Here is a 15012-nt window from a genome sequence, read left to right on the forward strand (position 1 = left end):
ATCATCCTCCAATAATTCTTTTCATATTCTGTCCTAAATGGCACTTTGCAAAGGAAGTGCTATTTATCTTTGCCCATTTGAACCCAAACGTCTTGGACATCTTTTCCTGTCGAAATAATTGACCCATGCCAAAATTCAACTCAATTTGCCTAGTAAATATTCCGGAGCAATTTTTCAAAGTTCCTGTCTGAGGGAAGTGATTGTGAAGGAAGTACAAGCTAGGGATATCCAAATGAGTTTCCATTTTTGCAAGGTACTTTATATTCTCAAATAATGACTCTCCACAAAATATGAGCTCATGTAACTCATCTATGTGAGCCCAGCCCTAAATCTTAGTTTCTGGTCAGATTTTCAGTTTGTGAAGCAACTATATTTTATATTACTTCAATTGAGCTGAAACTTTACAAGGAAATTCTTATACCTATATCAACTTCCTCCACCAAGTTTTACCTCAATTGGTTAATCCAATTGCCATGTGTAATTTTTCCAAGTTTCTGTCCAGAATGAAGCTTTGTGAATCAGGTGCCACTTTGGTATTTCCAAATGGCATGAAATCTTTACAGAAGCTTCATACCATCATTTAACCCCTCTTTGCCAAATTTAAGCTCATGAAAATCAAGTGTGTGAGTGTATCTTCCAAATCCCTAATTCTGCCCAGTTTTGCACTTTCTACAGCAACCCTCAACTAAACTCCTCCCCTTAGTCTGATTTGTGGTGATCAACATCACCTTAGTATGTGATCATCATCAGACAAACTCTTTACCACGTTACCAAGCTGGTTTAACCACATCAAGTTACAAACACCTTCTTACTGATTTACTTTGGAGCTAACTGCAAATCTCTTCTTTGCCCCTGGACCGATTTATTTCTTCAGTTGGACTAAGGGCACCTAGGTCAATCTACTGGACATGGTCGGCCACGCCAAAGAGCGCCGCTTGCACCAGTGCCAGTGGTGATCACTCTTGCGTCATACACAGTGCAAGCTCTGGCTCGGTCCGGCCATTGTGCTTGTATCCTCCCTCCTCGTCTCGACCTCCATTCATGTCTTGGAGCTCGCCCGTGCTCGACTACATCTCCCTGCATCGGTTCCCCGTCGTGGTTCACCATAAATGCGCCGCTAGAACAGTGCCCGTGCCATGCCCAGCCTCTGTCCTCCATTAGAGCACTGCTCGAGCTCACTAGCGATGCTCCAGAGCCTTCCCTTCGGCTATATAAGCATGCCCCGAGTCCTCCCAAAGCTCACCCATCTCTCCCTCGCCTCATTTGGTAACCAGGATCGCCCCATCTAGCCAGAGTTCGCCTCTGTCCTCCATGGCCGCCTCGGCCTCGGCATGATTCCGGCCAACCCGAGCCTCCTCTCGCCTCCCCTCCATGTCCACCGACTCCCCCTCGTCCCTCTGAGCCGCCCCACTACCTCGCCCCTCGCCGGAGTGCACCGTGGCCGTGGCCTCCATGTTCGGCCGCCGCCCACTCCTCTCGGCTCCACCTCAACCGAGCCATCCGAGCTCTCCCTCTCCCTCCCGACCATGCCAACGGCCTCACCGGAGTCCTGCGCACCGTCCCCCACCCTTCATTCGTCGCCGGAGGACCGGAGCCCCTCGCCCCCAAGCTCAGCCGCCGCCGGCCGCTCCTCTCGGGTGCCCTTCACCGCGGCCGCCCTAGCCTCCCCAGCGTCGTCCTTCACCGGGAACGGGTGCGGCTCGGCTCTGCCGTCCCGCCGGTGCCCTCAGCCGGGCGGGAGACGACCGGAGCAGCCCGCCCCTTCGCCGGCAGCTGGCCCCTCCCCTGCCTCCTCTGTCCCACACGGGGGAGCAGCAAGGAGGAAGAAGACACGAGGCTGGCCCCTTCCCCTGCTCCCTGGGCCCCACGCGCCAATGTCTCACCCCCTCCATCCCACGTGGCAAGTGGAAGCGTATTTCCTAGAGTACGTTTTCCTCTCTCTGAAAGCGTATTCTGTTTCTACTTCGGCCTGAAGTACGTTTTCTAAGTCAGAAAGCATATTTCCTCAAATCTGTTTCTGCCTTATCCACTCAGGGACCCGTTGGTGATAATTTTTTCACAGATTAGTCCCTGATCTTCAACTCCTCACAACTTTTCAACCGTAACTCCAATTGAGGTGAAACCAGTGCTCACTTCTTCGTCTCGTTGAGCTATATCTTTTGGTAACATTTTCACTAGGTGGTCTCACAGAGAAAATGATCATTTTGCCCTTGCCTCTAATCAGCCCCCTCCGAGAGAAAACCGTCCGACATTTCGTTCCGCGGCTTCACCTCACTTCTTCCTGGAGTCTCCGTCACCCAAGGCAAGCCACAATACCCACTTGCATGATAGTCATGCAGTAGCCATGGTTTTCAACTTGAATATTTATTAAATGCTTGCTTGATTAGAATATGGTTATCGTTGTTCGGTAATGATTCTTGGTTAGTGCTTATTTTTCTTGCTATGTTATTATGCACCTGGTTGTCATGCCCTGCTAGTTGCTAGTATTCCTTTCATATTCTTATGCTTGCTAGTGGTACATGTTGATGTTGGTAATGGTCTTCGGTGCATGACTGCCGTCTGTCCCGAGTACAATTGTTATGCATGTTCCATTGCATCCAGTTGGTTAAATGCTTGCATGATGGCATTGTTGATATGTTCTTGCATGATATTTATTGTTGATGCTAGTGGTCATGCTATGCTATGAGTAATGTGGTACTGGTAATATCCATGCTCTTCATTATGCCATGCTCAGTTGGAGATGATTCATTATTAATATGGTGGATAGTTATGTTGCACCCGTGCTTATGTTGATATCATGCTCCTGCATTGTAATTGCATCATGTATTTTATCATGGCTCAACATATTTGCATTCAAGTTTAACCGGAATAAATTGAACTTGAACAATTGTTGGCTGAGTCATGGTGCCACTATATCGAACTGACCAGTGCAACCACGCTTACCTTTATGGGAAGGTCCTAACTGGGTCTATTATCGTGCCTCTCGCCGGTGCCTCCAATGAGGGAAGGTTATGGGCGTGCGGTACCCTGGCCCGGTAAGCAAACATAACCTTGTGTGCCCGTTGTTGTTGTTATGGATCCGGGTCCCTGTTTGGGACCGTTTATGTTTGGCCACGACGGTGGTCGTTGTGTCTTTGGTAGACACGGGGCAACCCAGGACTAGCCCAGTGGGGAATGAGTCAGAGTGGTCAGGAGAGTGTCATGGTAGTAGATCGGTTTTGTCGGAACGCCGCTGGTCCACCCGACTGGGAGTGCGAGGCCATGGGTTCCATAGTGTGGGTACAATGTACTAACCTCTGCAGAGTGTATATTAAATCTATCGATAGCCGCGCCCGCGGATAAGGGCCCAGTTCATAGTTGGTCACACTATGAGTCAACAACAATAATAATAATGTGCTTAATAACAACCCCGGTTTGATGATGAGATAAGTTGGTTGTGATCGCCGGAAGGATCACCGTTTGAGACCAAGTGTTGGTCATGGTTGTGATCGCCGGAAAGATCACCGTTTGAGACCAAGTGTTGGTCATGGTTGTGATCGCCGGAATGATCACCGTGGTATCGAGGATACCGAGTTGTTGGATATTCGTGATATTGTGCGAGAATCTTGGGTAAAGATCAAGCTCCTTGTGGTCATTTGATGATTACTACTGTATTGTTTATACCAAGCTTGATTTGATCCTGAGATGATTGTGTAATGTACGAAGTTGGTAAGTGATGCATGTGATGGTTACGAGGTAACCCGAGCAGAATAAATGGTGCATGTAGTGTCATCATGTTGCATGCTATTATCATCAGATTTATATGTTCATGCCATGATCATATTGTTCTAGCAGTATTATGTTCATGTTGTTCATGCCATGTTTTTCTGATGATCTCATGATAATTCCTGCTTAACCTGTAATTGCCATGCTGTTGTTTCTCTTGAATGCTTCTGGTTATTGTGAGCTTGCAAGTACATTCAATGTACTGACCTGGCATGTCATGCCAGTTTGCAGGTCGTGCCTGGATTGCTTGCTTGTTTGGTGTTTTTCCTGTGTTCGCGAGCTAGGATAAACGTTCCAGCCAGAGTCCCTGCGGATTGGAGTCCATCATCGCCATTCGTTGTTCCGCTGCCAGTAGTTGTTCTGCTGCTTTGAGTTGTTATGCTGCTTGTATAGAGAAACCGTGGTTGGCGTAGTGTCTCCGTGCCGATGTTATTCTTTGTAATATCGGAACCCTTGTATTCATATTCATGTTGTAATAGAGAGCTGGTTTGTTCTATACTAAGCAGTGCCGTATTCCAGAAGACTTCACCTTGATCTCTGGGCTAGAATACGGGGCGTTCCGGTTTTCTCTGAGCTAGGGTGCCACAGGGGGGGGGCAGTGACACTTACATATCTCTATTCTTATAAAAAACAAAGTTGGTGATGATGGTGTTCCTGCCATCCTACAATATAGGCCATCTGATTTATATCTGACGGATAGGAAGGAAACTGTGGCAATTTTGCAAAAAGATACCCACACCCCTCTCCACATTTGCAAATAAGGCATTCCCTCGTTCATCCTTTTCTCCCACAAGATAAAATACTCATACAAATGCATCTTGATGTTCCGTGCAACGCATGGGCATCTGGCTAGTAGGGAGAAGGAGTTTGTGTGACACATATCTAGCTATATTAAGGGATAGGTAGATAGCATTTGTGCGAGGCATACTTAAAGCATCACGAAGATAAACAAAACGGTGTGCATGCAAATGCAAGTGTGTGTGTGTGTGATGAGAGAGAGAGAGAGAGTGAAATATCAAAACAAAAGGTGCTCTGTTGGAATCCCATTGTATGTGTTCATATGGTTCTGGAACTCGAGTTAACCTTAGGCATATGTGTGAGAGACATTATTATACTTTGAGACATTAGTGGCAGTGGGTGGGCGGAATTAAAGGGGTGGGCGTGTTCGACAGAGAGAGCGTGTGTGTTTCTGTGTGAGAGACTTGTAGGACGGGGTAGAAAGACGAATTCTAACCTTGACGGAGGGAGAGAAATACACGAAGTGCGCGTGTGTGATTCCGATGCCCACAGGGAAATGAGATATGTATGCGTGTGAGAGAGATTGCACAATTCATTCACGTATCACTATCTAGCGATCGTGGACGTGCATCGCTTGAACATAAATCAATATCTACTTCGTATCATGGCCAAAGGTACAATATCGATTCAACGCTATAAAGATTGGACACTCACGTATCACATTTTTTTCTATTTAAATAAACCTTCTCAGTTGTGCATGCCAAAGTTGAAGTGATGTTTCTTCAAACAACCAATGTAGCTATCATGTACATGCACCATTGTTACTCTTGCATTCAAAATCATTAGTCTTGGATGATTTAAGGTTCTATTATGAAGTAATATATGTAATATTCATATATGAATTCAACGGGTACGTAATTTATGAAATGGAGGCTATGTAATCATATGAGGTAACACTTTTAAGTAGCGGACTACAATATACATTTATTTTTGTGCGCCTCTACACTAACACGTCAATGCATTATGTTTAAAGTAAATAACCAATTGCACTAAATTATCTATTTAGACGAGAAATACATAGGCTGAGTGTTTGATCCCTTTTTTGTGAACGCGCCACTACACCCGTACGATTGGCCGCGCCCATGTGAATGTCCAAGTTATCGGCGCATCATCCCGAGTTATTGTCTTTTTTTCTGGGGTGGACTTCACACCAGTTATTAACTGCTGATGCGTGCCCCGTGTACACAGTCTTGCATGACCTTCCCACTAGCACGGTCCAAAATTAGTTGAAACTGGATAGGAACAATCCCGCGGGCGGCAAAATCTCCTGCCTCCTTCTAAATTTTCCGCCACCTTAGTCTTTAGCATGCAAAATTCCCCTTTTGTCCTTGGTGCACGGAGACCAACAGTTACAATACCGCCCTCATCTACATAATAGGTCGGGGCTTCTTTGCTAACTTCCGGTTCCCCCCACTACACGGCACCCCCATTTCCTCTCCCCCTCCCACAAAAATGACTAACTCCACAGCACCAAAGCATCTTACATCACGCCGTCCGTACTTCATCGGCCTTTCTCCCCTCCCCTCTAGAAACCCTAGACTGCTCATCCATCAGCGTACCAGAGCTCATTCACTGCCAGCGGCGTCCACCTCACCGAATCTGCTTCTGCGGCCGCATCTGCCCCTCCCACCTCCCCTAGAAACTAGTAGACTGCTCATCCACCACTGTACCACAGCCCATTCAGTGCCGGCCTTGTCCACGACGTCGGATCTGCTTCGCCAGTAGTCTCGTCAACCGCAGCGCATCTGCAGCGGATCATTCATACTCCCCACTGGAGATGCTTTGTCCACACCCCCCGGAGCAGCCCCACCGACACCCCCGTCGACGGCCTCTGATCCTTTTCGCCGACACCTTCTTCAATCCCACCAGAGCCGCTTCACCAACACCATCGTCAGCCCCATCGGAGTAGCTTCGCCTATACCATTCTCAACCCTACCGGGGCCGCTTTGCCAACTCACAAGTCCACGGCCTTAGATCCGCTTCCTCGCACCCTCATCCAACCTACCAGAGCAGCATCTGACGCCCCGTCCACGGCCGCAGATCCGCATCGTCGACACCATCCTTAACCCAACCACCGGAGCAACTTCACCTACGCCCTCGTCCACGGCCACAGATCCGCTTCGCCCACACCGTAGTCCACCCTACCAGAGCCGCTCCACAAATACCCTACTCGACGGTTCTAGATCTCCTTACCGGACCCCGACAGCCAGTGCAGCGTCATCACCCTTGATGTTTCTAACCTGATACCCACCGTCTGGCAAGATGCCAAGCAGCCACCACAGCCTAGGTACTTGTCACCTTTAAACCCGTCCAGCATCACCTGCCCGATGTACTTCAAATATACTAACAGGTCGCTATTACCTATTATGCAGCTGGCAAAAACTACAAGGACGATGTTTCTTCTGGATCTAACAGCTTGGCCCACCAAGATCCTGGACTGAGGCATTGCTATGATCTTGTAAGTGAGTCTCTCTCTCTCTCTCTCTTGTATTGTTATGTGCCTGCCAGCGTGCTTTTCTAGGATTTTTGACCAGTAATCCCTTTGTGCAGACAATGATTTCTACTACTGGCTGCTAAATTAGGTATGTAGATGTCATACATGATACTACCTCGTAACTCCGTTACTAAATATAAGTCTTTCTAGAGATTCCACTATAGGCTACATACGGAGCAAAATGAGTGAATCTACACTCGAAAATTCATCTATATACATCTGTATGTGGTCCATACTGGAATCTCTACAAAGAAATATATTTAGGAACAGAGGAAGTACATTACACAAAATCATACGTGGCATGTAGGAATTCCAGTGCACTACATTAGGCTCCCTTAGAGTGCCTGCTCATCCAGCACACAGAGTCATGGCTAGTTTATGCTACACACACAATCATTAATTAGTGGTTTAAATATGCGCAAGGGATATGCAATGTATTATCATGTAGAGATGTCTGAAATTAGCCGTGTCAACTTGCAGATAGGGTTACACAATGAGAAATTACAAGATGTATGTGGCAATTTCATGGAACATCGCAAAAAAAGGAGAGGCGGCGGTGAGCCTATACAGTGTGCTATGGTATGTCACTCCTCCATTGCAACCATTATGACATGTTATTTGTATGTCAGTTCTATTGGCCAAGTTTCTTAGGGACAGTTATTACGAGTTATCCTAAGAAAATAAGTACCTGCGAATATAAGCTCCATGTAATAAGCCAACCAGTTCTTTTCATTGCGTTTTCAGCTTATCTTTGGTATGATCAGTGAAAAGTCTAGATTGCATTATATTTTTTCATTTTGCTGCCCATATGAAAATTAATTTGACTTGCAAACATCACAAATTGAACCCAGTGCAGTAATTAATATGATACGAAAACAGACCATCACTATTTGCTCAAAATGCAAATATAACGATACCATCTACTTGGCACAATCTACTTTGGCCAATGTTTTCCATAGAGATCCCATTGCCTAATTTAAACGAAGAATGCATGACCCACATTTAAAAGAAGAACAATTATTTATTGAAATTCAATGGTCCTAGTGGCTAGTTATTATCATATAGCAGCACCACTTGAAACCATCATATAGCAGCAGAAGCTCATAGCAATTCATCATACAGCAGCAACAGCAACAACAACAGTGTGCAATTCATCATATACCAGCAGTAGCTCATAGCAATTCATCATATAGCAGCAGCAGGAGCAGCTCATAGCAATTCATCATATAGCAGCAGCAGGAGCAGCTCATAGCAATTCATCATATAACAGCAGGAGCAGCTCATAGCAATTGATCATATAGCAGCAGCAGGAGTAGCTCATAGCAATTCATCATATAGCATCAGCAGGAGCAGCTCATAGCAATTCATCATACAACATCAGCAGGAGCAGCTTATAGCAACTCATCATATAGCAGCAGCAACTCATAGCAATTCATCATATAGCAGCAGCAGCTCATAGCAATTCATCATATAGCAGCAGCAGCTCATAGCAATTCATCATATAGTAGCAGCAGGAGCAGCTCATAGCAATGCATCATATAGCAGCAGCAGAAGCAGCTCATAGCAATTCATCGTATAGTGGATCAGAATGAAAATTTGGCAAAAAAAAGCATAGGAGATCCTCACCTTTTTGGATGAGCTCATCCTTCAACAACACCTCAAGGCCACGGCCTAGGAGGTGGGGAGGGGGAATAAGGTGCCTTCTGCCGCAGTGTGGCATCAGCCATAGTTCTACAGCGCCTACCGGAGTAGTGCGTTGGACGAACCACAATGGAGCAGCTACTGGCGACCATGAGAATGAGGGGCGGCACCAAAGGGAGGAGCAGCCAGGGAGATTTGCCCCTACCCTCCGGCCATGTAGCCTAGCTGGATAGAGCATCGTCGAGGACCAGGTAAGATGGGACCAGTGGCGACGGCTCACTGGAGGAACCCTAGTGCTGCAGGCAGGGGATCGAGGTAGAGGGAAAGGGGAGAGGAGATGCAAGCGGGCAGGGCAATGAACGCTTGCGTGTTTGTTTTTAATTGAGGGTAAGGTGTGACGCGAGCATCAGCATTTGCATTTTGAGTGTAATATAGGCAGACAACAGTGTCATTTCACTATTCCCCTTCCCTTCAATTTTTAGTGAGGTTCTACCCAAAACACCCCCCTCCAAAGCGAAATTAGTTAAGCCCAAGCCCATAACTCAAAAATGACTTCTTTACATCTTTTATGGCTTATTTTGACAATAAGCCCTGAAAAGGCGGAATATAACTAGCCCTTAACCTGCAATTCAATTGTGCGTGCAATGATGAATCACTCCTGCCTGCTATAGTGTACATTTAGGCATCATCATACATGGGATAACCTAATACATGTGCATTCCATTGTAGAATCTGGAATATGCAATGTTTATGTTAGTTCATACGTTGCACATGATGTTTAAATGCCCCTTAAATCTGGTTAGTCAAGTGATGGTCTTTAAGCCTCCTTCTTTGCTTCTTTTCTTGATATGTAAGATTTGCTCACACATCCGTTCAATTTCTTGTTTGCATCGGCCAGCCATACTAGGACTGTTTGCTTTGATTACTTGCTGTTCTTGACCTAACACTCTAACAGAGCTTGTCAATGATTTAAACACTAAGGGCTGCTGTAGTGGGGCCTTTTCTAACTCATAGCTGACATAAAGGTTTGGCTGTACACTTAAGTGTTGGAAATATGCCCTAGAGGCAATAATAAATTGATTATTATTATATTTCCTTGTTCATGATAATCGTTTATTATCCATGCTAGAATTGTATTGATAGGAAACTCAGATACATGTGTGGATACATAGACAACACCATGTCCCTAGTAAGCCTCTAGTTGACTAGCTCGTTGATCAATAGATGGTTACGGTTTCCTGACCATGGACATTGGATGTCGTTGATAACAGGATCACATCATTAGGAGAATGATGTGATGGACAAGACCCAATCCTAAGCATAGCACTAGATCGTGTAGTTCGTATGCTAAAGCTTTTCTAATGTCAAGTATCATTTCCTTAGACCATGAGATTATGCAACTCCCAGATACCGTAGGAGTGCTTTGGGTGTGCCAAACGTCACAACGTAACTGGGCGGCTATAAAGGTACACTACGGGTATCTCCGAAAGTGTCTGTTGGGTTGGCACAAATCGAGACTGGGATTTGTCACTCCGTGTGACGGAGAGGTATCTCTGGGCCCACTCGGTAGGACATCATCATAATGTGCACAATGTGATCAAGGAGTTGATCATGAGATGATGTGTTACGGAACGAGTAAAAGAGACTTGCTGGTAACGAGATTGAACAAGGTATCGGGATACCGACGATCGAATCTCGGGCAAGTATCGTACCGCTAGACAAAGGGAATTGTATACGGGATTGATTAAGTCCTTGACATCGTGGTTCATCCGATGAGATCATCGTGGAACATGTGGGAGCCAACATGGGTATCCAAATCCCGTTGTTGGTTATTGACCGGAGAGTCATCTCGGTCATGTCTGCATGTCTCCCGAACCCGTAGGGTCTACACACTTAAGGTTCGGTGACGCTAGGGTTATAGAGATATTAGTATGCGGTACCCCGAAAGTTGTTCGGAGTCCCGGATGAGATCCCGGACGTCACGAGGAGTTCCGGAATGGTCCGGAGGTAAAGAATTATATATAGGAAGTGCTATTTCGGCCATCGGGACAAGTTTCGGGGTCACCGGTATTGTACCGGGTGGGGCCACCTGCCCCGGGGGGCCACATGGGCTGTAGGGGTGCGCCTTGGCCTACATGGGCCAAGGGCACCAGCCCCTAGAGGCCCATGCGCCAAAGGGACAAGAGGAGGGGAGAGTCCTAAAGGGGGAAGGCACCTCCGAGGTGCCTTGGGGAGGATGGACTCCTCCCCCCTTGGCCGCACCCTTCCTTGGAGGAAGGGGCAAGGCTGTGCCTCCCCCTCTCCCTTGGCCCTATATATAGTGGGGGGAAGGGAGGACAACCATACCTAAGCCCTGGCGCCTCCCTCTCCCTCCCACGACACATCTTCCTCCTCGCGCAGCGCTTGGCGAAGCCCTGTTGGAATCCCGCTACTTCCACCACCACGCCGTCGTGCTGTTGGATCTCCATCAACCTATCCTTCCCCCTTGCTGGATCAAGAAGGAGGAGACGTCACTGCTCCGTACGTGTGTTGAACGCGGAGGTGCCGTCCGTTCGGCGCTAGGATCATCGGTGATTTGGATCACGACGAGTACGACTCCATCAACCCCGTTCACTTGAACGCTTCCGCTTAGCGATCTACAAGGGTATGTAGATGCACTCTCCTTCCCCTCGTTTCTAGTTTCTCCATAGATAGATCTTGGTGACATGTAGGAAAATTTTGAATTTCTGCTACGTTCCCCAACAGTGGCATCATGAGCTAGGTCTATTGCGTAGATTCTATGCACGAGTAGAACACAAAGTAGTTGTGGGCGTTGATTTTTTTAATATGCTTGCCGTTACTAGTCTTATCTTGATTCGGCAGCATCGTGGGATGAAGTGGCCCGGACCAACCTTACACGTACGCTTAGGTGAGACTGGTTCCACCGACAAACATGCACTAGTTGCATAAGGTGGCTGGCGGGTGTCTGTCTCTCCCACTTTAGTCGGATCGGATTCTATGAACAGGGTCCTTATGAAGGGTAAATAGCAATTGGCATATCACGTTGTGGTCTTTGCGTAGGTAAGAAACGTTCTTGCTAGAAACCCATAGCAGCCACGTAAAACATGCAAACAACAATTAGAGGACGTCTAACTTGTTTTTGCAGGGTATGCTATGTGATGTGATATGGCCAAAGGATGTGATGAATGATATATGTGATGTATGAGATGATCATGTTCTTGTAATAGGAATCACGACTTGCATGTCGATGAGTATGACAACCGGCAGGAGCCATAGGAGTTGTCTTAATTTATTTATGACCTGCGTGTCAACATAAACGTCATGTAATTACTTTACTTTATTGCTAACCGTTAGCTATAGTAGTAGAAGTAATAGTTAACGAGACAACTTCAAGAAGACACGATGATGGAGATCATGATGATGGAGATCATGGTGTCATGCCGGTGACGATGATGATCATGGAGCCCCGAAGATGGAGATCAAAAGGAGCAATATGATATTGGCCATATCATGTCACTATTTGATTGCATGTGATGTTTATCATGTTTATGCATCTTGTTTGCTTAGAACAACGGTAGTAAATAAGATGATCCCTCATTAAAATTTCAAGAAGGTGTTCCCCCTAACTGTGCACCATTGTGACAGTTCGTTGTTTCAAAGCAACACGTGATGATCAGGTGTTTGATTCCAACGTTCACATACAACGGGTGTAAGACAGATTTACACATGCAAACACTTAGGTTGACTTGACGAGCCTAGCATGTGTACAGACATGGCCTCGGAACACAGAAGACCGAAAGGTCGAGCATGAGTCGTATGGTAGATACGATCAGCATGAAGATGTTCACCGATGTTGACTAGTCCGTCTCACGTGATGATCGGACACGGCCTAGTTGACTCGGATCATGTAATCACTTAGATGACTAGAGGGATGTCTATCTGAGTGGGAGTTCATAAGATGAACTAAATTATCCTGAACATAGTCAAAAGGTCTTCGCAAATTATGTCGTAGCTCGCGCTTTAGTTCTACTGTTTAGTTATGTTCCTAGAGAAAAATTAGTTGAAAGTTGATAGTAGAAATTAAGCGGACTAGGTCCGTAAACTGAGGATTGTCCTCATTGCTTCATAGAAGGCTTGTGTCCTTAATGCACCGCTCAGTGTGCTGAACCTCGAACGTCGTCTGTGGATGTTGCGAACATCTGACATACATGTTTTGATGACTACATGATAGTTCAGTGCGTAATGCTAAACGGTTTAGAGTTGAGGCACCGAAGACGTTTTGAAACGTCGCGAAACATATGAGATGCTTCGAGGGCTGAAATTGGGATTTCAGGCTCGTGCCCACGTCAAGAGGTATAAGACCTCCGACGATTTTCTTAGCCTGCAAACTAAGGGAGAAAAGCTCAATTGTTGAGCTTGTGCTCAGATTGTCTGAGTACAACAATCATTTGAATCGAGTGGGAGTTGATCTTCCAGATAAGATAGTGATGTTTCTCCGTAGTCATTACCACCAAGCTGCTAGAGCTTCGTGATGAACTATAATATATCAGGGACATATATGATGATCCTTGAGATATTCGCGATGTTTGACACCAAAGTAGAAATCAAGAAGGAGCATCAATTGTTGATGGTTGGTGAAACCACTAGTTTCAAGAAGGGCAAGGGCAAGAAGGGATACTTCATGAAACGGCAATTCAGCTACTGCTCTAGTGAAGAAACCCAAGGTTGAACCCAAACCTGAGACTAAGTGCTTCTGTAATAAGGGGAACAACCACTGGAGCAGAATTACCCTAGATACTTGGTAGATAAGAAGGCTGGCAAGGTCGATAGAAGTATATTGGATATACATTGTGTTGATGTGCACTTTACTAGTACTCCTAGTAGCACCAGGGTATTAGATACCGGTTTGGTTGCTAAGTGTTAGTAACTCAAAATAAAAGCTATGGAATAAACGGAGACTAGCTAAAGGTGAGCTGACGATATGTGTTGGAAGTGTTTCCAATGTTGATATGATCAAGCATCGCACGCTCCCTCTACCATCGAGACTGGTGTTAAACCTAAATAATTGTTATTTGGTGTTTGCGTTGAGCATAGACGTGATTGGATTATGTCTATCGCAATACGGTTATTCATTTAAGGAGAATAATGGTTACTCTGTTTATTTGAATAATACCTTCAATGGTCTTGCACCTAAAATGAATGGTTTATTGAATCTCGATCGTAGTGATACACATGTTCATGCCAAAAGATATAAGATAGTAATGATAGTACCACCTACTTGTGGCACTGCCACTTAAGTCATATCGGTATAAAACGCATGAAGAAGCTCCATGTTGATGGATCTTTGGGCTCACTCGTTTTGAAAAGTTTGAGACATGCGAACCATGTCTATTGGTGTATATGCATGAAGAAACTCCATGCAAATGGACCATTTGGACTCACTTGATCTTGAATCACTTGAGACATGCAAATCATACCACATGGGCAAGATGACTGAAAGCCTCGTTTTAGTAAGACAGAACAAGATAGCAACTCGTTGGAAGTAACACATTTTGATGTGTGCAGTCCAATGAGTGCTGAGGCGTATAGTGGATATCGTTATGTTCTTCACAGATGATTTGAGTAGATGTTGAGTATATTTACTTGATGAATCACGAGTCTGAATTATTGAAAGGTTCAAGTAATTTCAGGGTGAAGTTGAAAGATCGTCGTGACAAGAGGATAAAATATCTATGATATGATCATAGAGATGAATATCTGAATTACGAGTTTGGCACAGAATTAAGACATTGTGGAAATCGTTTCACAACTAATACAGCCTGGAACACCATAGTGTGATGGTGTGTCCGTACATCATAACTGCACCCTATTGGATATGATGCATACCATGATGTCTCTTATCGAATTACCACGATAGTTCATGGGTCAGGCATTAGAGACAACCACATTCACTTTAAATAGGGCACCACGTAATTCCGATGAGATGACACCGTATGAACTATGGTTTAGAGAAACCTAAGATGTCATTTCTTAAAAGTGTGGGGCTGCGATGCTTATGTGAAAAAGTTTCAGGCTGATAAGCTCGAACCCAAAGCGGATAAATGCATCTTCATAGGACACCCAAAATAGTTGGGTATACCTCCTGTCTCAGATCCGAAAGCAATAAGGGATTGTTTCTAGAATCGGGTCCTTTCTCGAGAAAAAGTTTCTCTCGAAGGAATTGAGTGGGAGGATGGTGGAGACTTGATGAGGTTATTGAACCGTCACTTCAACTAGTGTATAGCAGGGCACAAAGAGTTGTTCCTGTGGCACCT

General features: G+C 45.5%; 1 protein-coding gene across 2 annotated transcripts; it reads left to right on the forward strand.

The window, feature by feature from the left end:
• Positions 1–1212: 1212 nt before the first annotated feature.
• On the forward strand, positions 1213–2775 carry LOC125553486 (predicted GPI-anchored protein 58). Of its 2 annotated transcripts, XR_007304077.1 has the most exons (3): positions 1213–1924; positions 2035–2116; positions 2225–2775. XR_007304077.1 is itself a non-coding variant. In XM_048717260.1 (2 exons), exons 1-2 carry the CDS (start codon positions 1332–1334, stop codon positions 2072–2074), a joined length of 633 nt encoding a protein of 210 aa, XP_048573217.1. In that variant the 5' UTR covers positions 1213–1331; the 3' UTR covers positions 2075–2775. The 2 variants fall into 2 exon arrangements, 1 of the variants encoding a protein (XP_048573217.1); XM_048717260.1 differs by having other exon boundaries at positions 2035–2775.
• Positions 2776–15012: the final 12237 nt, after the last annotated feature.

The sequence above is a fragment of the Triticum urartu genome, chromosome 4 (genome assembly GCF_003073215.2).
Source record: "Triticum urartu cultivar G1812 chromosome 4, Tu2.1, whole genome shotgun sequence".
Classification (NCBI taxonomy): domain Eukaryota; kingdom Viridiplantae; phylum Streptophyta; class Magnoliopsida; order Poales; family Poaceae; genus Triticum; species Triticum urartu.